This window comes from Lemur catta, chromosome 4 (assembly GCF_020740605.2).
Source record: "Lemur catta isolate mLemCat1 chromosome 4, mLemCat1.pri, whole genome shotgun sequence".
Lineage (NCBI taxonomy): Eukaryota > Metazoa > Chordata > Mammalia > Primates > Lemuridae > Lemur > Lemur catta.
The window spans coordinates 54,974,452-55,000,213 of NC_059131.1; the positions used below are offsets into that span (position 1 = coordinate 54,974,452).

At 37.7% G+C, this 25,762-nt stretch overlaps 1 protein-coding gene across 6 annotated transcripts in view; it reads right to left on the reverse strand.

Moving 5' to 3' along the window:
• Nucleotides 1-25,762, reverse strand: part of PAIP2B (poly(A) binding protein interacting protein 2B) — a 65,753-nt gene that overhangs the window by 12,774 nt on the left and 27,217 nt on the right. The window contains exons 1-4 of one of the 6 annotated variants that reach the window (XM_045549823.1): nt 24,887-25,060; nt 24,314-24,381; nt 24,172-24,228; nt 1,178-1,326 (exon numbers count right to left, since the gene is read on the reverse strand). In XM_045549823.1, the coding sequence (XP_045405779.1) occupies nt 1,178-1,315 (138 nt within the window). In that variant the 5' untranslated portion in view covers nt 1,316-1,326; nt 24,172-24,228; nt 24,314-24,381; nt 24,887-25,060. Of the gene's footprint in view, nt 1-1,177; nt 1,327-24,142; nt 24,229-24,313; nt 24,382-24,886; nt 25,061-25,762 lie in introns of those variants that run through there. The other 5 variants (XM_045549822.1, XM_045549820.1, XM_045549821.1 and 2 more) reach the window with 5 other exon arrangements.

The window sequence follows — 25,762 nt, forward strand, 5'->3', positions numbered from 1 at the left end:
TTCCTAGCTCTCCTGAAGCAAGTTATTAAAATTTTTAAAGCTTCTACATAGTCTTTCCTCAATCTCTTTGTGCATGTGTGTATGTATATGTGTTTGTACATGTTTCTGCAAGCCCCTAGTTTTCCAGCATTTTTCCATGCACTCTGCTTCAGTTTGCTAAACTCTTACATATAGAAGCTCACAGCTAACCCACAGCTCAGACATATGCCTCCTAACGGTCTCAGTGCAATCCTGATCAGTGGGGTTCAGAGCATGTTAGTATTACCAAAGCTAGTAAAAATTGTTTATGCTCTCAACAACGGATTTTCCATTCAGAAGCTAAATAAAGGCAGGCAGGAACAGGAAAGTCAACACAAGAGGCAAACACAACCTTTCTAAAATCCCATGGCAAACATATTTATCTTCACTCAGAGTTCTTAAACTTCTTTTATGTCTGCATTTATTTTCAAAATGAAATGCAGAGTTTCACATTTCCTATAAGCAAATGAAAGCAACAAATCACAAAGTATAGAAAAACAACCTCACTACCATCCTGTTTTTTATGCTCCACAATTTAAGCCATTAGTTTCATACTGATCATTATAGAGAGTTATGGAACCACAGTGGTTCCTAGGATTAAAGCTGGAATCAGGGCAGGATAAAGGAGCTCAGCCACCTTGGTTTATACAAGGGTTTTAAGTCAATCCTCTGGGATTGGGGAGAGTCCTGTTTGAATAAATTCCAGGAATCTCCTGGAGTGGTTTACAGTCACATAGGGAAATCCAATAAGCAAATCTAGCTAGAATGAGGCTGAAAGCAGGGCCTCGCTGTAGCTATTACTGTGTAATACGAACTATACTTAAAGGGCATGTCATAATGTGTGTGTGCGGTACATGCAAACCTATTTGTTTATACATGGGCTCATCATGTGAGGATTTTCACCTATCAACTGATTAGTCTGGTGTTTGTGTCCTCTTTTAATCAGCATGGTAGAAAGATACCAATACTTTCCTCTAACGTACTATCACTCGAGTCTCTTACCAGCTGAAGATGTTTCCTGGTCATCCCAGATGAGGCCTCCATGTATTTTTGAGTTATTCTAAAGCAAACTGTACTCATTTCTTTTGTAACAGACTGAGAGTAAAATATTATAGCTGTTAAGTTGCATGTATTATTAACTTTCCATTTCTTTCTTTACCTGTCTGTTGAAATCCTCCTCATTTTCCATCCACATGTACTCTGCAAATGGGTTTTCCTTCTCATCATGCCCATTTAACCCTTGGTCCTCTTTCGATTTTACACTAGGTGATGTATTTGCCACACTGGATCCATTCATTATGACAGACTCTAAACAGGAGCAAAAGGAAGAATAAAATGAATATAAGGATCAAGGAAACATAAACCTATAACATCCACACTCTTCCAGAAGCTTCTAAAGTTATGAGTCAAAGATTTTAACTATAGATGAACAGAAATTGTTAGTCTGTAACTGTTATAAAACCAACCATGTCTTGCAGCTATCAACTATATAGATGTACAATTCTTTAAGAATTAAAAGAAAAATGTCTAGGCTCAGTCTTTCTAGATAAGTGGGCCAGAGTGGGAAGAGTGGGAATCTTCCCATGCCAAATTCTTGTAGGTCCTAGAACCTAATAAGACCATTACAGCTTCCTTAATGTTTAAATAGTTTGAGAAAACGCATTCTTAATGAATATTGTAAGCACCTGCTCCTTATTCTCAAGCTCTATTTTTCTTTAAAATGTATTTCAAAAAATAATACACATTCATATTTATAATTAAAAAGGAGAAAATAAAAGTCATCAGTTGTCCAGCCATCCAGAGTTAAGAATGACTAAGAATGTGATGTATATCACCTCCCTGACTTCCCCTATGTATATGCAGATACAAACACAAACATTCCACAAGTATCCATTCGCAGTAGTAATATGATCATGTGATACAAGATGCTCCATCATTTGCTTTTTCTCATTTCTATGTTAATGTAGTCATATCATCTTTTCAGGGGTTCTCAATGTTTCTGTATTATAAAGTTTGGACGAACTTCTTGTGTTCATCTTTTCTAATGATTTCCTTAGGATATCTCCTAGAAATAGAACTACTACACTTGAAGGTATGCTCTTTTTTTTAGGGCTCCTCATTTACTGCCACATCACCATAGGAATTTAAATTCGCAGTAGTGTGTAAGTGCCTGTTCCTGCACATTCGTGAATATTATTATTTTTTAAACCACTGCCAATCTCATAAAAGAAAACTTGCATTTTATTGTTTGCATTTCTTTTTTACTGAGGCTGAATATTTTGAGATATGTTTACTGGCCATTTATAGTTCTTGTTTTGTAATTTTCCTGCTCAAGTACTTTGCCCATTTTTCTATTGGGGTATGTATCTTTTCCTTATCTTTTGTAAAAACTTTTATTATATTTATAAAGTGATTTTTAAATAAAAATTTATAGCTAGATATTTTACTCATTCTATTTGCTCAATATTTTTGGTGACAATATTTGCTGCCTTTAATTTTTGTCTACAGCAAAAATTTAAAATTTGTGTGTGTGTATGTCTATGGCTTTGTAAAGTGTATATATACTAAAAAATTGTTTACTTTGGCTTCTAAATTCATTTTGATGTTTTTGGCATCATTTGGAATATTTTTTTTTTATCTAAATTTTAACCATTCTTCAAGAACCATTCGAGTCTTTACTCACTACTTCCCCCTACTCTAAGCTATTGTATCTAATGAGTATGGCATTAACACTACTAAACTGTTCTGTTTCATATGTACAAATTTTCTCCTTCCAATTAGATTTTCAACTCCTGAAAAGTGAGATTGAAGTTTATACATTTTATAACTCACCACAATATTAGGAATCCATAAATACCCAAGGCTTACTTGTGCTTAGGCAACTCTCTCTCTATATGCCATCCCCCCTCAACCGCAATTCCATCCCCACTCCACCCCACCGCAACCCTCCTAGGGACTTCTTTAAGTTTCCTTTAACAAATTATTTCCCCTGCTCATTTCCATCTTGGCAACATTTATGAAAAAGTTCTTCTCTGCTTCTAGATACACTAAAATATTCTTTCTTAATCCCTTTAAAGTTTTTTTTTGTTGCTGTTGTAATTTCCTAACCTGTTATGAACATTAGAAATCTAATATTCTGCTAGGCACAGTGGCTCAGGCCTGTAATCCTAGACCTTTGGAAGGCTGAGGCATGAGGATTGCTTGAGGCCAGGAGTTCGAGACCAACCTGAGCAAGAGCAAGATCCTGTCTCTATAAAAAGCAGAAAACTTAATCAGGTGTGGTGGCATGTGCCTGTGGTCCCAGCTTCTTGGGAGGCTGAGGCAGGAGTTCTCCAACCCAGAAGTTTGAGGTTGCAGTGAGCTATGATGATGCCACTGCACTCTAGCCCAGGTGACAGAGCAAGACTCTGTCTCAAAAAAAAGAAAGAAAGAGAAAGAGAAAGAGAAAGAGAAAGGAAAGAAAGAAAGAAAGAAAGAAAGAAAGAAAGAAAGAAAGAAAGAAAGAAAGAAAGAAAGAAAGAAAGAAAGAAAGAAAGAAGGAAAGAAAGAAAAAATATAATATTCTAAAAAGACAAGGTAGAATTGTAAAGAGTAGAGAACAGATGGAAAAATAGCTCATTGGTACATAGTTTTAAAAGAATTTCATTTATAACAGAACCCACTTAATTAACTGTAGGTTAAAATAAGGCGAATATATGTGTTTAATGTATTTTAGATAGAGGCAAAAGAAATCAATGTCTATTCCAAATACAGATCAGTAACAACTATTCCGTAAGGCTATGGAGGGGAGGAAAGCAGTTCTTTATTTTTAACACTTCCACATGCAGCATAACAATGGTAGAAGCAAGTCTGTCCTAAATGCCAGGGCAACTGCATAAATACGTGGGGTATTCCAGCTACAACTTGCTGGGTAGTAGGTTATACTACATTATATTTCCAAAGATTTATTTGGCAATTGTTTACAATCAGCACAGTGACTTTTTTTCCCATTAATATGGAAACCATCCACAGAAAATCAGAAATCAGAGTTCAATTTTCTAAAATATCTGCCTTTGCCTGAAAAATAAATGCCAAGTACGCAATTGTAAAGGAAAAAGGAAAGGCAGAGGAAGAAAGAACAGAATAACCCTTCTAATTCAAGAATAAGGTGGAGTACAGGGAGCAAATAGCAGGATGCACTTTTTATGAGAAAAGGAGTGGAAAATTACCATAAACTCAACATATACTAAGATGTTACTGAACTTAATGGAACTATTTCAAAAAAATTTGAAAACACTGATATGGCATTGTCAATACTAGGAAAGTAGTTCTCTCACAATAGGTTAATTTGTATTTATACTGTTAATTTGTATTTTATATCATCCAACTTTTGTTTTGCAAACAATCAGAAAGTTTGGTTTCTCCAAACAGCAGCAATCTAACAACTTAATTTGTAGCGTTTAAAAAATTGACGAAGTACTTTCACATCTATGCTCTGATTCAAGGCATATGATTGATCCAAACTCATTTTTAAAAACACACTCACACAGTGGGATAGTAAGACCAAAGAAGATACCACATTCAAGGGTTCAGCAACCTTTCCGTATTGCTAGGTTAGTTCAAGAATAACACTGGTTTGTGAGCCTTCTGGATGAGAGTGAACTGGTGTTGAATGTACCCCCTGACTTCAGTAGCTGTGTAGGAATAGGGAGATTTTGCCGGAGACTAGTAACTTTTAAGGAAGGCATTTAAAGACACCATACCAGGTAAGATAGGATGATCACCATTGACTTCCCTGACTTTCCTGCTCCCGGTTTCATGTAATGTCTTCTGATTCTAGCTCTTCCCCAGCTGACCACCCATCATGCTTGAACACTGTGTTTCTCTATCCATTCCATTTTACCATTTCACATTCATTATTTCACTTGATCCTCACCCACATCAAGGCATATCATTACAAAAGTCTAGTGCAGTGGGGACAAAGAAAATATGCCCAAAGCTTCTACAGGTGGGGAGAATGCTGGATTACATAAATAGGATTAAGAATCAGAATGGGTGCTATATTGTTAGCTATGCTGCAAAGAGGCCCATGTGACAAGGAAATGAACAACCATGTGAGTGAGCTTAGAAATACATCTTTCCCCAGTCAAGCCTTCAGATGATACAGCGGCCCCACAGATCCACTCAGTTAAGCTCTCAGATTCCTGACCCACAGAAACTATGTTGTTTTTTACTTGCTAAGCTTTGAGGTAAGTTGTTACCTAGCTACAGATAATTTATATGGGTGTTCAAGCTCTGCCACACAAACCACTAGTTGTCACATCTTTCCTTTTACCTATCAAGAAGACAAATGTACACTTTGAAATAGGTTACTGCTTGAGAAGCAGTTCTTTGAGAAGTAGACCTCAAAGATAGATAAAGGAGTTTATGTCTGGTCTGTGACTATATTGCATTCTGAGACCTAAGAACAATCTGAAACTTATTCCTCCTCTACCCCACCTTCCCTCTTATATACATGGCAAACAGGCAGAAAATGGAAAATAACGGTTGTCACTTTGGCTGAAAATGGGAAAGCACACAGCTCCATTAATAGTCAACAGAGGGGTGCTAAGGCCTGCTAAGCAGTTGATTTAGCACTTTATCATAGTCAAGGGTTTGTGTCTAAAATATTTGGCTTTAAATAGGGACTTCAGTTCTAAGCCACAAAGAGCTGCGGGACTTTTAATGTACCTAGGATATTTCAAGAATACATGCTTCATCAGTTCAACACTTTGAACAGCCACAACTTTCAGATCCAACATGCTCGTACCAAAAACTAGCTATTCTTTGAGGCTAAAGAAGATTTTTCAGAAGCTATAAACCTGCAGTGGCCATGATAACAGTTTGTGAAGATTACTTGGGACTTTCGAACGAATTGCCTGGAAAAAGTCTATTCCATAATTTTTTTTTTTTTTTGAGACAGAGTCTCACTCTGTTGTCCAGGCTAGAGTCCTGTGGCGTCAGCCTAGCTCACAGCAACCTCAAACTCCTGGGCTTAAGCAATCCTTCTGCCTCAGCCTCCCGAGTAGCTGGGACTACAGGCATGCACTACCATGCCCGGCTAATTTTTTCTATATTTTTAGTTGTCCAACTAATTTCTTTCTATTTTTAATAGAGACGGAGTCTCAGCTTTGCTCAGGCTGGTCTTGAACTCCTGACCTTGAGTGATCCTCCCGCCTCGGCCTCCCCGTGTGCTAGGATTACAGGCATGAACCACCACACCTGGCCTCTATTCAATAATTGATACAAAAACTAGTCTCTCCTATTCTGTTTCCTACGGTTTCATTACTTCATTCAGTCTGGTTAATACCATCTTTAGAATTAAATATTACAGATGGCAGTTTTAAATTTTATTTTACTTCAAATATGCTACCGCTGGATTCACGTTTTCCTTCTCTCAGTTACATCCTAGCAAGTAGGATATTAGATCCACTTACTCATTAATATCTGAGTGTCTATTGATCCTAGGCACTGTGTTTGACTGTTGACTCTTGCTTTGATGGGGTACAGTCTTTGCCCTGGGAGTATTTACATTTTTTCAGGAGAGAGAAAAGCGAATATTTAAGAATAATTATGATCAGTGCTATAAAAGAAGTAAAAGGAACTTTCAGAAAACAAGGGGATCTAATTTAGTCCAGAAGTGGAAAGGTTTCCCTGAACAAGAAACATTTTCATGGATACTTGAAGAATATAAGTTGGCTAACAACAGGAGGAGAGGGAAAAGCATATGCAAAGACTCAGAGGCAGGAGGGAAGGAACTTTCAGGAACTAAAAGAAGGTGAGTAGGCAGATCACTAGAGAATTACAAGGAAGAGAGATGAGGTTGGAGAGGCAGATGGGACCAGACCTTAAGAAACCACATGAAGGATTTTGGATTTCATCCTAAAAGAAATGGAAGCCATTATAAGGAGTTCTCAACAGCTCTGTGACATGATTCAACTCTTATTTTGAGACCACTTAGGCTGCCATGTGGAAAATGGATTGGAGAGAGCAAGAGTAGATAATGAAAGGCCAATAAGACAGCTCATACTCTAATGTACATGAAAAAAGGGTGGCTGCTTGGACTAACATGATGGCAGTAAGAAGAGAAGTAGGCAGACTCCAAAACTATTTTAGGAGGTTTTTGGTGATGAACTAGATGTGGGGAGCCAGGTTGAGAGAAATATCAAGGATAATTTTGGTACAAACAACTGGGTGGATGGTAATGTCATTCACCGAGCCAAGGAACTCTGTGGGAAGGGCAAACTTTTCCTGGGTGGTGTTAAGGGGGTGGGGGTAAAAAGGGTGATGAGTTCTATTTTGGACATGTTAAATTTGCAATGCCTCTGAAACACTCAAATGGTGATGTTAAGTAGGTTGGCTATATGCATCAAGAATAGCATAAGTCTGGCTAAATATAGAAAGTTGGAGTAGTCATTTATATAAATGGTAACTGAAGTCATGGGAGTAGAGGATACTGACTAGGGAGAAAATGCAAAATGAGATGAAAGAAGGTCCAAGACCCAGCCCTGATATATGTGAACATTTTAAAAGGTCAGGGACAGGAGGAGAATAATATGAAAAGGAGACTGAGAAGAAATCAGAGAATTGAAAAGAAAGCGGGAAGAGTGTGGCATAACAGGAATCAAGAAAAGACAGAACTTCTGTGTAGTGGGTTGAATGATAGGATATGTCCAGGTCTTAATCCCTGGAACCTTTGAAGGCTACCTTATTTGGAAAAAGGGTCTTTGCATATGTAATTAAATTAAGGGCCTTGAGATAAGGAGGTCATCTTGAATTATCCAGAATGTAAGAGAATAAATTTTGTTGTTTTAAGGCTCCAGTTTGTTAATTTGTTATAGCAGTCACAGGAAACTAACACACTCCCATTAAAGTGGCAATGTAGAAGGCTGCTGAAAGGTCAAGTAAGAGGAAGGCGAAGAAGTGTCCACAAAATTCAGGACAATGGAGGTTTCCTATGGCCTTAATGAGAGTAGCTTCCATGGAAAGACATGAGAGTGAAAGCCAAATGGAGGTAGGATGAATTGTAGGTGATACTAAGTATTAGACAACTCTTTCAAAGAGGCCAGCTGCCAAGGGAAGCAGCAGGAATAGACAGAAACCGGAGGGGTGAGAAGTGCATGAAAACTATTTGTCTTTAAAGACTGGAGAGTCTAGTTCATGTTTAAATGTTCACAGAAAGAATCTAGTGAAGAGGGAGAGGTTACGCATATAGGAGAGAGAAGATATAGTTGTTAGTGTAGGCCCTGGGAAGGCAGAAGGGAATATTTGTTTGTTTATTTTTTGAATAGCTGATACATCTCCACAATTCAAAATCCAAATGTCTAAGATTCTTAACACGTTGACTGCCACACTAGAAAAAATTTGTTTTCCTTGGGGCCACAGTGTTTTATTAAGAACATAGAATAAAAACTTCAAAAACAAAACTATTATTTCTAATTTAATGAAAAAATTGTTATTTTTTCTTGTTTTCTGTACATGAGTTATATGCAATTTGAAAAATAGTTCTCTCGACTCCAAGGTGAAGAAACATGTGAGTTACATATCATTCATTAGGCCCTGGGCTCAAAACTAACATGAGTTAAATACAACTCACATGGCAGTTAATGTGTTAACTAGCAATAGATAGTTGCATGGTGAGCATGAAATCAGAGTATTAGGAAGAAAAGCATCAGGAGAGAGATTTTATCCATTATCAAGCCGCATGAAACATCCTTACTCCATGGCAGTAGATTTCATTTCACTGGTGGTAGGAATGCTTATGTCCTACAAATGTAAGCCTGCTTGCCCAAACAGTTGCTGGATTAACCTGTAAAACTCCAACTCTCCAACTTTTTAACTTCCTTTTTGTTTCCTTTTTTAAGTTTTGCAGGGTCACACACACACATTTTAAAGCTACATAAGCAATATAAGAAATAATTTTATAAAGCCTTTTAAATTCACGGAGAACATATTTTTATATGCCACATAATACTTTGCACTAACATAATTTCTCTGTCTCCTTGTTTTACAAGGTCTTTCTTCTTTTCTTTTTTTTTTTGACTAAGTAAATAAACCCATCAGATTTCATCATTTGGTGAGGTATTAAGGAAGAAAGGAGGCAGGGGGACTACTTTAGTTCCTTGAGGGTTGGGCTGGGAAAAGGAAGATATGTATATACACATTTAAAAAACAGGTTCTAGGCCAGGTGTGGTAGCTCACACCTGTAACACCAGCATTTTAGGGAGGCCACGGCAGGAGGATTGCTTGAGGCCACGAGATTGATATCAGCTTGGGCAACATAGAGAGACCCTGTCTCTACAAAAAATTTAAACATTAGCCAGGCATGGTGGTGTACACCTGTAGTCCCAGCGACTTGGGAGTCTGAGGCAGGAGGATTGCTTGAGCCCAGGAGTCTAAGGTTGCAGTAAGCTATGATGATGCCACTGTACTCTATCCTGGGCAACAGAGTGAGACCGTGTCTCAAAAAAACAAAAACAGGTTCCAGCTAAATCTCTAATTACAATGATTTTGTCCCCAGTATTTACATCTCATTTATTCATTGAGAAGCTGCATGGACTTTAAAAGAAAATAAGTAACCACTCTGCTAAGCTTCCGTATGTTGATCTCAATGCACAAATGATCCATCAGGTATCTTCCATCTGATGCAAGAACAGTGCTTGCAAACAAGTTGTCAATGAACTTGTTAAGCACACAGAAAGCTAAACTTACCTGCAATTGGAAGTTGACAAGAAGCTTTCAAAAACTTATTAGTTGATAAGGAAGTCAAGAAAAATAGGAAAATCATTTATATGATCCCTAATAGTAAAATATATCGAAACAAAGTAAATTACAAATAGAGGCATCTTCTAAATTAAACTCAAGGCTGCCAGATTAGAAAGACAATATGAATATAATACAAATTCTTTTCTATTATTGTTTAAAATGGGTCCCATACTGACCTATAAATTTGCCCTACTGATTAAGTGGAATCTGAAAATCTGGATACAGACACTCTGGGAAGAATGACAACACTGAATTTAATTACAGCAATAGTCTAGCCCCTGGACCAGACCCAAGAAAACAAAACAGAAGCATTCTCAAATAGGATTAGAAATGCATTTAGCAAGTGGTGAGAAGGCCTATTCCAATTCAGTGGTTCTCAGTCTCAGGAGTACACCAAAATCATCTGGAAGCTTTTCTGAAACCATACTTTTCAGATATTCTGATTTGTTAGGCCTGAGCCAAGGCTCAATATTTGCATTTTTGCTTATTAATTTGCTATAAGTAATTCTGATATATAGAAAGACTAAGAACAATTCCTCCAATATAGTGACAAACAGTCATAAAATGTACTCCATCAGGCATTTAAAGGCACTTCCAAAGGTAGAATCAACAGACTTGCCAGCAGTGGCAAGATCTCTATACCCAGATCCCCACCTTCAAAGTTCTAACTCCTTCCAGTTAAAGGCAATCAATCATTCTCCCAGGATAACATCAAATGGTGGTTAGCACATAGACCTTGATTTCTCTAGATCCAGCTCCAAAAAGATATCACATATTATTAACAGGGGTGAACTCATCTGTAACAGATAGCATTAATCAAAAACATTCCTATGGGTACATTTTTTTTTTTTTTTTTTTTTAGGTTTTAAAGCAAAAAGTTTATTTTACTTTCCAAGAGAGGAGATGTCACGGCACAAAAGAAAGAAGGAATACCGGCCATGAGGATGAGTGGCTTGGGCTTTTACTGAGATAAAGGATAGAGTAGTTATTGTTGCAAAATGATAACATTTTTAAATATAAAATATGTATAACTTTTCTCACCAATAAGACACTAAAGCCTCTAAATGTTTTAGACTGATCTGATGACAATTTAACATATTTTTTAAATATATAATTATATCATAAATGCCATTATAGAAGCCTGAATACAATCTCTGCCTAAGGTCTCCCCTACCTCCACCTCCAATTTCACATTTGATTGTACATACATTTGAGAGAGCATTATTCATTATTTGTTTTGGGAGCAGTCTATAACCTTGGAAGTTTCTTGAGGGCAAGAATCAAGTCTTTTACAGTTTCTAGCATGCCTCTGTGAACTCACCAGGTCTTCAATAAATGATATGTTGACTAACTGCCATTTCTAGAATGCTATATTCTATATCTCATTTCCTAGCCAGGAAACCCATGCCCTTAAGGGCTAAAATCTATAGCTGAGCACCCATCATTGAGTATGAAGAGTTATTCCCCACAGCCAGTGACAATACTACTCTGAAATCTGTTTTTGACAGGTAAAATTACTCAAGGGGGAAAAAACATTTCTATTCTAGAAAAAAAAAAGTATGTGTTATTGTTTACTATTTTAGCACTAATAACACCAGGTAGCTATAACATTCTTCTCATGAGCTGTAGGCTAGGCATAAAAGTTTGCCACACTGGAACTATCTAAACTGGAAGAAATCCATAGCATGAATTCCAAGAAAAATAACCAAAAGGGACATGTTCATTTTATTTGATATATTTCTGGAAAAAAAGGTTTGTTTGCTATAGTACGGTGGGAAGAGGGGAGCCAAGCAGCCTAAATACATATGTAAGAACAAGGTAGAGAAAACTGTATTCACTAGAAGTCTTTTCAGGAAGGGCACCCATTTTGGACAGAAGAAACTCCTCGAAAGTTAATTTTGAGGAGGAGAGTCCTTGAGGGACCAGGGTAAGGTCAGAACTGCTCCGTGGAAGAAAGGGGAATGCTTCTCTGGCTAATGGGAACACAGTGCTAAAATAGAGTGAAGACGACAAAGTCAACGGTGGTACGTTTCAGAGAATGAGAGGCCTCACACTGCATAATATGAACTACACCTTAAGAACTTCAATTTTCATAAAACTAATAGGCCCATACAAAGCTTAGGAGCCTGTGGATTTTTTGGTGTGGAACCAATTGAAGAAGCAGATTTTACGTCAAAGTTGCAAGGGCAAAACTGAAGTATGTCATAATTGGGAAAGCAGTTAGGACAAGTTTCCCCAGACCTCTGGAAAGAGAAGGCCCCGATGGACAACCTAGTTAGATAGAAGAAACAAGTAATCTACCCGAATATAGAAGAGAAGACAAGAATAAAATAACAGCTCTTCTAAGTACTTCATAACATCTCTTTCAATCTTTAAAACAATCCCATGAGGCAGGGCTGTTACTATCCCAGTTTTTCAGATAAATCCTCTGTTTTTCAGAGATTCATTAAACACCTTGCCCAAGGTACAACCTTAGTGCTGGAATTGGGGCTTAAGTTTAGGTCTTTCAGATCCCAAAGCTCATGATCTTAACCACTTACCCTATACTCTCACACTTCCCACATTAATTCCAGAAAGGCTATGATAGAAAACTTTGATTTTCTCAAATATTCCAAATGCAGGTGGCGGAACCAGGCTGAAGAAAAATGTTATTCAATAAAAGAACTGAGGTCTTTGGAAGGGGAATATGAACAAGTTCATACCACATGCTAGTGTGTTTAAATCAAAATAAATTATATTCCCTACCACACACATACAAAGCTCCATTTAATATGAAGCCTGCTGGCACTTGTAGGATGAGAAAGCAGACCTCCAAATAGGTCTATAATCCCTTATGCACAATTCCAATACCCAAAAATTTTTCTTGCACTTTATGTCAAAACTTATGTGACAGTAAAACTTGGCCTGAATTGATGTGAAGCTACATACAGCCCTTATCTATCCCACTTAGTGTGATACTCCTGTTTTGCTCAGAAATAACAATGTGTATGACTAAAGGTGCTGCACCAGACACACTGGGACACTGTACAACATAGAAAGCATCTGTCAAAAATCTAAAAAATTCTGAATTCTGAAACTTATCTAGACCCAAGGGCTTCAGACCTTCCATGGACCTGTATTCCAAAGTATTTTAAAAACAATTTCCAAGATGATTAGATCAGAGGTACCCAGTCTTTAGTATTTCATAAACAAGGGAATTTTCAAAAATATTTTGAGGACAACATAGGATTCCAATTTTTTTTTTAAATCAAGTAAGGATGATAAAAACATCCTTATCAACATCATTCTATAAAAGGATATTTCAGCACCAAAAAACACAAGAAGGCCTTAATTCAATACAAAGGACAATTCTTTAAACTGAATAAATTTAGTTTCATGAAAAAACACTGTATGGTCCTTATTTTTCTTGATTCACAACAGCCTGGTGAAAATTCACCTGGGACCAGCACTGGTTTGATCTGAGGCATAGAGCCCAGCTGCCTACATAAAATTACTTGGGGAAGTTGTTAAAAATACAGACAATCCCACCAACCCCCCCATCCTGGGAGACTGTGATTCAGATGGCCTGAAAGGGGGACCCCCAAATCTATATTGATTTTTAGGAAACAAGTTGTTTCCTAAACAAGCTTCAGAACCACAGGTCTGGTCTGTAGGATTTAGTTCCACCCTCCTTTTCTTCACCCAAAGTCTTCTGAGGGGGTAAGGAAAGCAAAACAGGAATGTTTCCAAGTAAGGAATCTGCCTAAACCACTGTTTGTAACACCAGTTATTTCTTCAAACAGTCTAGCCTGGACCAGCTGGCCACCTGAGGCTATCAGCAGTGGAACAATAGACCTTAGAGAGTTGACAAGCAAGAAAAACTTGTTAAAGCAAAACTCCTCTATGAAAAGGTGTGGCTTCCAGAGTTTCCTATCTCTTCAACCCAAAGATTCTACATATGACTCCTAAACTCAGCACAGATATCTTTGCCCTTAGCTAACAATAAATAAATAAATAAAACTTTAAAAAATATGTGTGTATTATATATATATGTGTGTGTGCGTGTGTGTGTGCGTGTATTCCTTCATAGCTGGCCCCGATATCCAGTTTCTATGCTACGTCTATGATTTTGGCCTTTATTTTTCATCTTCAAATGGACTATAAGAATCACTAGTATTACCTCAAACAATACAATGACAAATCCCTTAAAAATGGAAAATCCACACCACATTTGATATTTTATGCAGCAGACTATATTCTCAACATTCCAACGAGATAAAATAATCCCAGTGACTTCTCCTTTTTGGAAAAAGTTTCTCTTATTCTCCTTAATCACAGTTAAGAAAAAAAACCCTTAACACTAAACATGGCTAATATTTTTAAAAACACACAAATCTTTCAATTTAATAAGCACTCAAAGCCCTTTACCAGTTAAAAAAAAAATACCAGGCCCTTCTAAAGCAAGGCTAAATGCTAAATGATGGGGGAGACAAAAGGGACATATAACTTACTCTTGTGCTCATGGGGTTAATGTCTAAATCCTATTTGACTAGAATCCCCTTGTCTCTCCAAGCCTTGCAAATGAAACAGAATTTGACTTGTAGTCATGAAAAAAGATTGTGTTAATGTCATTTTTCCTTACCTGAACTCATTAACACTATGCTGGCATCGAGGGTTGAATCTTTCATGATTTGCTGCATAACCTGTATGCTTCTTATCCCAGACCAAACTAAGCTGTTTTCTATTAATAGAACCAGATTTCTACACGTTATAGTTAGTACACAGCAGTGATTCTCAAAAATGTAGTTCCTGGACCAGCAGCATCACCATCACCTGAGAACTTGTTAGAAATGCAAATTCTCAGGCCCTACCTCCTGATGAAACAGAAACTCTGGAGTGGGGCCCAGCAATTTGTGTTACAGCAAGTAGAAAAATGCATTTCCTTCTGTAGGTCCAAAAGCCAGGGATACTGTACATTCTACCTTGATAAGAAACAAAGATATCCAACTAAAAGACATAAACTCCTCACTACTCCCACCTGCCACCAAATGTGTTTTATTTTTATGAGTTAAAGATTTAGTCTAAAAAGTATACTTATGTGTATCAGTTCCCAAGTAGCCTGATCTTATTTAATACTGTTTATATCCTCTTACATCCAAGTTCTAGAAAAGATCTTTATAGTGTAAGCCTCAGGCATTCTAGAACTTATATAATAAAACATCAGCTAGGTCTGAATACATCAAACTTACTAGAGAAGAAAAGTGAAATCATTGGCTATATTTCAGAATTGCATTCAACTGAGAGTTAAAGTTTCAAATTTTTTTCATCTTTATATTTTCAAATTTATAGAATTAAATCAGAATACCCCATTCTTCCAAAGCCTCTCGCCAGGTAAATTTTTACTACATTATTTCTTGCTTTAAGTGAGTATAAAATAGAGCCCTGGTAGACACATTTTGTATATGTGCAAGGTTGTAGAACTAAACAGTTAACATCTGTTCAATATTAAAACAAAAGTCCTATAAACCTCAGATGGTGAATATAATGCTAGCACTCAGCACTAGCACCAAAGCCTAGAAAATAAAAAGATAACAAGAATACCATTACCAAACAAAAGTAAACTCTCACGAGGTTACTATATTCTGGTTCTGCTCCTGTTTACACTAAAATCACTAAGTTAAAACTTCCCTGAGATCACTGCATTTTAAAGAGTGGGCAAGTCTTATAGCACCTACTTTCAAAAAGCAGATAATTCCCATTTAATTGTTTTAAAGCACAAAGAAATGAAGAGAGCCATATTATTTGTATACAGGTAGCTTACTAAACTGAAACAAAATTAACACAAAAGAAAACCACAGACCCATTTCCATGCTATGAAGAATTTCAAATAAGAGCAAATAAAATCAAGCAATTTAGTTAAAAATAAAACAATACAAAAACATTTTGATCAAACAGGGTTCAGCCCAGAAATTAAAGGATGGTTTAATATAAAGAAATACAGGCCAGGCGCGGTGGCTCACGCCTGTAATCCTAGCACTCTGGGAGGCCGAGGCGGGTGGATCGTTCGAGGTCAGGAGTTCAAGACCAGCCTGAGCAAGAGCGAGACCCCGTCTCTACTAAAAAAAAAAAATAGAAAGAAATTATCTGGACAACTAAAATATATATACAAAAAATTAGCCGGGCATGGTGGCGCATGTCTGTAGCCCCAGCTACTCGGGAGGCTAAGGCAGTAGGATCGCTTAAGCCCAGGAGGTTTGAGGTTGCTGTGAGCTAGGCTGACGCCACGGCACTCACTCTAGCAAGGGCAACAAATCGACACTCTGTCTCAAAAAAAAAAAAAAAAAAAAAAATATATATATATATAAAAAGAAATATAAAAATGCATTTTATATTAACAGAGAAAAGAAAAAAATTACATGCTTATCTCAATAGTTGCCAGATACGTTGTTTTTAAAAATTAAATATTCATTTTTGATAAAAGCCATTTAAAACAAGCATAATTTTTTTTAAAAAAGAATAAAATCAAGCTTCTTTAATGTAATCAATATACTCATGTAAGAATCTCTCTGTCCCAAACCTTACATGCATTTCCATTAAAAACAGAAAAAAGATTAGGAATGTTAACTATCATGACCGCTATTTAACTTTGTTCAAACACTACTATCCAATGCAAATTAGTCAAGAACACAAGATAAGAGGTATAACTATTGCAAAGGAAGAGGCAAGATTATCCTTATTTTTAGATATGATTTTGATTTTTCAGCAAGACTAAGGAACTGAAAAACTGAAAACACTATTAGAAACAGTTAAGAGTTTAATAACAAGATAGGTTATAAAATAAACACAAAAAATCAATAGCTTTTGTATAAATCAATAACAATCAGATAGAAAAGATAAAAGAGAGAGATCCAACTACAAAAACAAAAATCTAAAATTCTTGGGAATAAACCTAGTAAATGTGTAGAACATAAAACAATTTGTTTGGAAATATTTAATGTGAGTTGAATATATGGATGGATATGCTGTAAAATTTTTACTCTTTCCAAATTAATCTAAAATGCCCAAAGAGAACTTTTTGAAAACTTGACAAATTGATTCTCATTTTTGCTGAGTTAATAATTACATAAGAGTAATCATTAAAAAAAAATTTAAAAGGAAGAGAAATATAAAATTAAAGTACTGTAATTAAAGTAGTATAGAATGAGCATAGAAATAAACATCAACAAAACAGAAAGCCAAGAAACAAGAATCTGGTTTATGTCAAAAGTTGCATTTCAAATAGTAAAGAAAGTATAGATCATTTAAAAAGAATGCAGGGACAACTAATTAACCGTTCAAAACGGGGTGGAAGGACAAATGAAAAATAGACTGTCTACCTTCACACAAAAATAAACTACACACAGATTAAAGTTAAAAACAATTTTTTTTGAAAAACGAATATTTAAATAAATATATTTAACCCTGGGATAGGGGAAAGCCTGTCTTAAGACACTATAGTGAAAAGTCATAAAAGGAAAAAAAAGCGGATAGATGTGAATACAATACGGAAAGAAAAGCTTTCACACAGCAGCATTAAAATAAAGTAAAATGACAAATTACTTACTGGGAGAAAGTATTTGTAACCTCAATGACAGATAAAAGGTTTATATCCTTAGCCTATAAAGAAATTTTAAAAATTACATAGAAAAAGTGAAATGTTCCAATAGAAAATGAGCAATGGAGAAACAGGTAATTCCCACAAGAATAAAAATGGCCAATAAGCATATAAAAAAGGTCCAAAGGCACTAGAAATCAAAGAAATGTAAATTAAAACAATAAGATTTTCCACTTAAAGACCAGCAAAGATGACAAATGTAGGGGGGGAAAGCTCTCACTCACTGTTGATGGGAGTATAAACTGAACCAATTTTCTTGCAGGATAATTTGAAAATATATATTCAAAACCCTAAAAATGTTTTATACTCTACATGTAAACTATCATAATATATAAACTATGTATCACGATTCTACTTTTTAAAATGTTTATATTCATAAAAAAGTTATGAAAAGCAAAAAACTTAATGTTTTCAGTGGTAAATTAAAGATCATTTTTCTTTATATTTTGTCTTCTAAGTTTTTTTACAAAAAGAGTGTGAGTTCATTTATAATTAGGGAGAAATGTTTTTTTCTTTTCTTTTCTTTTTTTTTTTTGAGACAGAGTCTCACTCTGTTGCCCAGGCTAGAGTGTCACGTTGTCAGCCTAGCTCACAGCAACCTCAAACTCCTGGGCTCAAGCGATCCTCCTGCCTCAGCCTCCCGAGTAGCTGGGACTACAGGCATGTGCCACCATGCCCGGCTAATTTTTTCTATATGTATTTTTAGTTGTCCATATAATTTCTTTCTATTTTTAGTAGAGACGGGGTCTTGCTCTTGCTCAGGCTGGTCTCGAACTCCTGAGCTCAAACAATCCACCCGCCTCGGCCTTCCAGAGTGCTAGCATGACAGGCGTGAGCCACCACGCCCAGCCTTATTTTCATTTATATCTCTTTTCTTTTTTTTTCTCATGTATGTGTCACATGTAGGCTAGAGAGCTTGAATCCCTGCCTCTAAAAGTAGACCAGCTCACTATGGGGATGCTGCCCCATCTTCATTTTTCTTTTTTAAAGGTCCTCCTGTAGCACCACAGAGAAAACACAATTATGTAAATTTAAAAAGATTAAAAGTGTGACTGCAATAGAAAATAATAAGTATGCACATGAAAAAATACTACAAGTGAATACAAGAAAGAAAGCAGCTATTGAAGTAATGGGAACTGCAATCTGGAAACACTGTTCTTATTGTTTTGTTGTTCTCAAAGTATTTTTTAAAATATACAACATTGAGGCAAAGAAGAAAAAAAGGCTGCCTCTCCCTCTTTCTGTGGGTACTCTTCTTATATTTGCTTCCATTGCTATGTATTCACCTGGCACCAAAAAGATGGGCAGCCTCTCAGATCCTTTTTTCTTATCTCTTTCTCATAACTCCATTTCATTTATTCACTCACTTATTTTTAAAAAGGTAATAAGTGCAAACAGAAAATTCAAAAAAATTTAAAATATAACTATATATAAAAGTACATGGGGCTGGACGTGGTGGCTCATGCCTGTAATCCCAAACTTTTGGAGGCCAACGTGGGGAGGATCCCTTGAGGACAGAAGTTCAAGACCAGACTGTGCAATAGTGAGACCCCATCTCTACAAAAAATAAATAAAATTAAAAAAACAATCTGGGCATGGTGGCACATGCCTGTAGTCCCAGTTACTCAGGAGGCTGAGGTAGGAGGATCCCTTGAGCCCAGAAGTTTGAGGTTGCAGTGAGCTATTATGATACCACCATACTCTAGCCCCGGTACTAGAGTGAGACCCTGTCTCAAAAAAAATGTACATGGCAAAATCCCATTCTTCTCCCTATTCTTCCTTCACAGATAAACATTTTAATTGGTTTCTTATATATCATTTCAGAATTTTTTTGCAAATATGCAGGTATAGTCTTTTTTTACTCTTCTTTCTCTCGCAACACAAAAAGCATACTATATATATCATACCTTGTTCCTTTTTTTAAAAAACTCACAATGTATCTTAGAGCTCTTCTACATGAGTACATAGATCTTGCTTATTCTTCTTTATAACTACACGGTTATTTCATGGTTTGGATGTGCCACAGTTTACTTAACTAGTTCCCTATTGACAGACACTGAAGACATCCTTATCATGCTACTACAAACAATAATGCCAAGCATAACTACCTATATACATCAAGTTCATTTTTGAATGTGACACTGATGAAGCCTCTGAAGTGGTTCAGGAAATTAGATCACCACAAGGTCACATGTTCACTAGGTCAAAAAGTTAGCCCTTTTTCTAGTTCCCATTATGTAACAGCAATATATAGCAAACAACTTCTTTGGGCAAAGCAATTGTACTCTGAGGGGACTTATCTCTTAAAAATAAAGTGATAAACAGAACACTCAGGATGAACCATTTCTATTTAAAACTGTATATATATATATAAACAAATATGCATAGAAAGTAAAAAAATATATCCATCAAAACATTAATTGACTCAGTATGGTAGATCTGTGGAGTGCTTTATAGTTCCCCCACCCCTTTTTGCCTATAGATGCTTTCTAATTTTGCAATAGTAAATATGTATCATTTCTGTGATATATAATAAAATTAAAAACAAAAATAAAATGTTAACACAAATTAAGCTGGATATTTCCTTCAGTCTGTCTCATATTTGTATAGTGCTTCAGACTGCTTAAATATCACCTCATTTGAGAAATCTTTCCCCAGAACTCCATAGATTACTGACTACTCCTTTCCCCGGGTTTAGATAGCATTTTATTCATCTCTATCACCTCACTTGTCACATGATAAGTCAGTTATTTATCCATCTGTCTCCCTTGCTTGCTTGTGAGCTCCCTGAGAGTAAGTTTGATTATATTTTCAGCACCTTGAACAGTGTGGGACACATACGAGCTTCATACATAGTGCAGTAAATGATTTCACTATGATGTAATATTAATAGCTCCCAGAATGCAATACCTGTATTTCTAAATTGTTAGAGATACCCTGCCAATAACCTGAGACTGTTACACTTTCTCCTTAAAACTTGAATCCATTACTGTTACTGAGTAGCTGTGTTCATAATTAACTCAGTTGTGACAAGCACTCTAGCCAAGGCCATTCATAGTTTTTTCCTTGGGTTATTTTTGATTGTTTGCTTTTTTAATCTGTAGTGTTTGGTAAACTTCATCATCTCTTTGTATCTCTGCCTTTGCACCTAGTGGGCTCTGCTTGGAATGCTGTCTCAAGGTTTTATTCAGCTGGAAAACATTCCTACTCACCCTTTAAGAATCAGCTTAAATAACACCTTCTCTGGGAAGCCATCATATCCCCCTATCCTTTCAGAAAGAGTTGAGAATTCCTCAAATCAGACATTTGTGCATCTATTGCTATGTATCAGACATTGAACTAAGCGCCTAAGACAAAAAGATGAAGCTGTGGACTCTGTCCTCATAGAGCTCATGGTCTAGTAAGGAAGACAGCCGTATGAACAAATAACCACATTCTAATACTACTAAATGCAACACCAAAAGAAAGATGTATTGAATATTTGATATGTCAATTACTTTGTTAGAGGATTTATTAAATATTATCTATTATAATGTTAGATAGGTATTTGAATTGAAGAGAAAGCAATGAAACTGCCGTACCTTCAGTTGTCTTCTGAAAAAACTATCTCCAAGGGGTTCTTTTCATATATGCCACACTCTGTGTGATAGATGATGCATAAAACCAACTCTACTTCTTTGGTCACAAGTGACTGGACCAGGGCTTAGTGCCCCAGCTAAGGACAACATACAGGTTGAACCTGAGGGAGATCAATCACCAAGGACATGGCTTGGTTGAAAATTCTGCCCAATAGGGGCTCTCCATTTTAGAAGGCAACAGACCAATCCAATCAGATATTCTCTCTTGGGAAATACAAATGTTGGGTGAACAAGGTAAAAGAAGGTAGGTCTCCAGAGTTCAAATCCTATCCTAAATACTGCTAAGGTATTGTTCTATGAGGTTTTGAAAGCACTAGGGCCAAATATAATATGGCTGCTGAATGATTTCCCATTCAAGTTTACATTCAACCCTCCTCACCCACAAAGGCCTAACACATCACATCACCACTTCTGAATTAGGAAGCAGGCTCAAAAGTCCAAGACTTTCACCAAAGTCACTTAGTTGGTATGTTGCAGAGCCAGAATTCAAAGACCACATCAGCGTAATTCTTCTATACTATCCTGCCAGTTACATGGCCAAGTGGCCGCATGATCAACAAATGACAAATAGAGGTTGACACAGGTCAATGGAGAGAGGCTCAAAGGAAGAGTTTATGCACAAGACTAGACTAGAAATGTTCTGGAAGTATGCCTGGGAATGGGAAGTGGGAGGGGGCACACCAGATTTCGCCTTCGTCAAATTAATCTATAATTCCAACCCGGACCTTTCCAATGAGCTCCAGACTTAGCTATCCATCTTTCTTACTTGAATATAAGATCTGCAGGGCAGGACCTTAATCTCTAGTTTATTCACTACAGGCTAAAGCAGAGTCTGGTTTATAGTAAATGCTTAACAAATATTTGGTGAATGAATGAACAAGTGAACAAATTATCAAAGGAATATTCTACAGAGGATTGGGGGTGGTTATTACCATGAAATATACTCTAGGAGTCACTTACAAATACAGTTGATTCCCATTATTTGTGGATCCTATTATTTGCAAATTTGCTTACTCGCTAAAATTTATTTATAACCCCAACATCAATACTATAGAGCATTCAAACTCATTCATGGACATGCATACAGTGGTGAAAAATATGTCACTCCTTGCACACGTCCCAGGCTAAGGTCCAGTAAGGTGATCCTTGGCCTTGCTTCAGCTTTCCTACAGAGATGACCAGAGGACAAAGACAGTAGGGGGCAGTGCAGTGTAGTGCAAGAAGCTCTGGCTCTGGGGCCAGAGTTAAAATTTAAACCTTGTCCAGTTGGCAGCCTCAGGCAAGTCACTTAGCACTTGTGTACTTCGTTTACTCTTTTGTAAATAAAGAAAATACAATCTACAGGGTGAGCTGTTTTTAGGATTTAAGATTATAATCTATGTGAGGTATGTACACATACACATATTTTCCCTAGGAGCAATGGTTTAGTTTTTGACAATTCAGTGTTCCAGGTGACTTTATAGAGCATAGCTACTTCAAATAATGAGAACTGACTATAATTATTTATAAAGAAATAGAAAAAATAATTATTTGGATGCAGTAGAGGCAGCCTTCAAGAAGATTTTGAAGAAACAGAACTTCAGGCACATAAGGTATAGAAAGACTTGCAAAGAGAGAGGACAGCACATACAGATAGAGGCCCAGGTGTGTGGGAAAAAAACAGGTAGGTTCAGGAAATGTTACTCCGAGAAGTCTAGAGCAGTAGAAGATGAGGCCAGAATATGTGGCCACAGTGCTTCTCTGTAGTTTGTATACACCCTGTACTGTAGAACCTTTCTCTCTGAATTTAATTCTTGGTTTATAGTTCTCGCTTCCATTAAATTGTGAGCTCCTCATGGTCAAAGTTTCTAAGAAGAAATTATAGCTATAGTCCTTTAAATTTATAAACAAGTAATAACTAACACAAACACATCTGAAAAGACTGTATAAAAATAACTGGTATAGTGATCAACTCACAGATTTGCATTTTGTACAGGACTTTTCTTTGGTGACTGCTATAACTCTGTCATAATTGTTTTTCATTGTTCTAGACACCTGGGTATTTGCCAGAACAGTTTTAAGATTTTGCTCTTTTTAGTGTGATTTATTAACAAGGCTCAAACATATGGTCCGTTTGACAATGCTGCCACCTCAGAGTAAAGATTCCTTTTAATTTACTCTAATATACTTAATGCTTTACATACAAGATACAATTTCACCATAATAAAATACAGGGAAACATATTGATATATATGTTACAAATAGAATGAAGAAAACAATAAGATTTTTTCACAAAAGCTTGCAAAATCTTGGCCAAAACACAGTGAACATGTTAAACTCACAGCTTACATTTCTCCACTAAGAACTAGGAAAAACAATTCCAGTTTATGTAAAGTCACAAAACTAAGACTGTAAGAATTTACAAGATTTTGTACACGTGTATATCTCGCTCCCCGATATGCACACAGTCTAAGGAGTCTATCAGTCTTATCCTAATATCTCAATTTCCTCCAACCTCCAAAATAAAACCCTCAGTGTCCAATATCTAAATTAATATTTTCAAACCTCCAAAATCTCAATCAAAACTAAAAGTGGTGAGTTACCTTTTCCGCATAACATTCTTGGAATAGTTTTATTTAGGCACAACACAGTTTGCAGTATTACCTAGAAGCATATGGCTATAACCAACACTACTGGAAAACAAACAGATATACTATGAAGGTGAATACAAACTCTGTGAAAAGGGAATAGGGAATGTTGTTTTTAAAAAGATTCAATGCTGTCATTATCCAGTCGTAGTTAGGGTGTGATCAAATCACGTCTGTGCTGTACAGCTAAAGTATGTCCTACATTTTATGACTAACTAGGGTGGCCAGGCTCTTACACTGCAAACTCTCAGCAAGCCCAGTTAAGCTGTTTAAAGTATAATCCAATTCCATCTGCTTAATAAAATAATAATAAATTTTAAATTCCTTGCTGTCAGTTAACCCTTTTCAGTTGCATTTTTCAGCAATTATCACCAAAAGAACAAAGATTCTAGAGAGGATGTAAACGATCAAATGCCATCTTAAGGAAGGCAAAAATAGTTTACCATTAACAAAACCGATTGAAGTTCCCAACCTTGCAAAGCTCCCTGTTCAGTGTATTCAGCCGCTCTCCCGTTCACCTTCCAGCTGCCTAGAATAGGCAAGTGGAAAATGTTAGTTTCCAAGAGAAAAAATGAGGATGTAATTTAGGGGATGGTAGGGGGTGAAAGACTCACTCGTGGAAGGCAAGGCAGAAGAGAAGTGGCCAAGGTCTCCGAGTCCAATTAGGTATGAAGAATGAGGGCTGGAGTAAAGGGGGAGATGGGAAGCAGATGACGCGCGGAGACCTGCGAATGGGGGAGGGGCAGAACGCGCAACTCCTCCCCCATCCCGTTCGGGGGATGGGGCGGAGGGATGCAGCACTGGTCAATTTGCCTAGCAGTGTTGCACCGGAGGAGTAAGGGGAATCACAAGCCTGAGAATCTGGTGTGAGTGTTAAAAGGGGGCTGAGGAGACTCAGGAACTTGGGGTGGGGCGGGGAGCAGAGCACCTGTGCAGGGGGGGAAAGGGACTAAGACCCCCTAGCGCCCCCGAGGGGCAGGGGTGACCCCCGAGGACGCCCCTTGCCGCTGATAACCGCGACGTGGGGCTCCGCGGGTTTTCCCTCCCCATAGGAGAGCTCGGGCAGGCGCGCACCGCCCCTCACAGTCCCGACGGCGGCGGAAACAGAGGCGCAGGGCGCCCCTAGAGCCGGGAGAGCGGCGCTTTCCGAGGGTCCTTTCCCCCGCAGCCCGGACGCCGAAGCCCACCTGGGCTGACCAGAAGCCCCTCCTCCAGGCCGTGCTCTGCCACTCCTCCGAAAGTCTAAGCCGTCGCTGCAGAGGTCGCCGTTGCCAGGACAGTCTCGGCCTCTAGTACCAAAACGTGAGGCACAGCACAGAAAAAGCGCCACTACCACTCGTTAGGTTACCTCTTACTGCACACTGCCTCCTCACCCCGCCCCCGAACCCAAGCCATTGGTTGCCGGGCACCGCCCCATTCGTCTATTGGGCCTGAGAAGATGCCGCTCAGTCACCTAGAAGGGCATATCTGGCTTTTTATTGGTCTAAATGTGAAGCAGTGCCCGCCCACTCCCTCAGAAGTCCCAGCTTCTGATTGGATTTAATGTCTGTCTTTTCGCTTCCTTCGTTCTTTCTCTCGGTGGGGGAGGTGTGGAACGCCTCCTTGCGGGAGACACCGGCCCTGATTGGTTGAAAGGACGCTACGCTAGTCCTGGATAGGTATTGGGCGAAGGAGCACCCGGCCCCATGGGGGAGGAGCCCAAGGCACAGCACCTCTGGGTTTGTTTACAGAGGCTCTTGCTCCGGCTTCATCCATTGGCTTAACTAGAAGCCACGCCCACCGAGTTTTGCCAGTGAGGCTCCCCGGGAGGAGCATGGGGACGGGCCTCAGTGGGATTTCCCCAGGGGTCAATTACCGAGGAGGGAGGATATTTGAGCAAGGGTGGCTTCGTTCTGTACCTATGCTCCATCGCGAAAAATTAAGGAGGTGGGTTCCTTCGGAGGCCGGAAGGAAGCAGAGGGGTGCTTTCACATTTCTAGAAACAAACCTAACTTCTTGAGTGCTTTAAAAAAAATAAAACCTTATGTTTCCCCTTGGATTTAGGATGTCCAATTTTTGCTTGC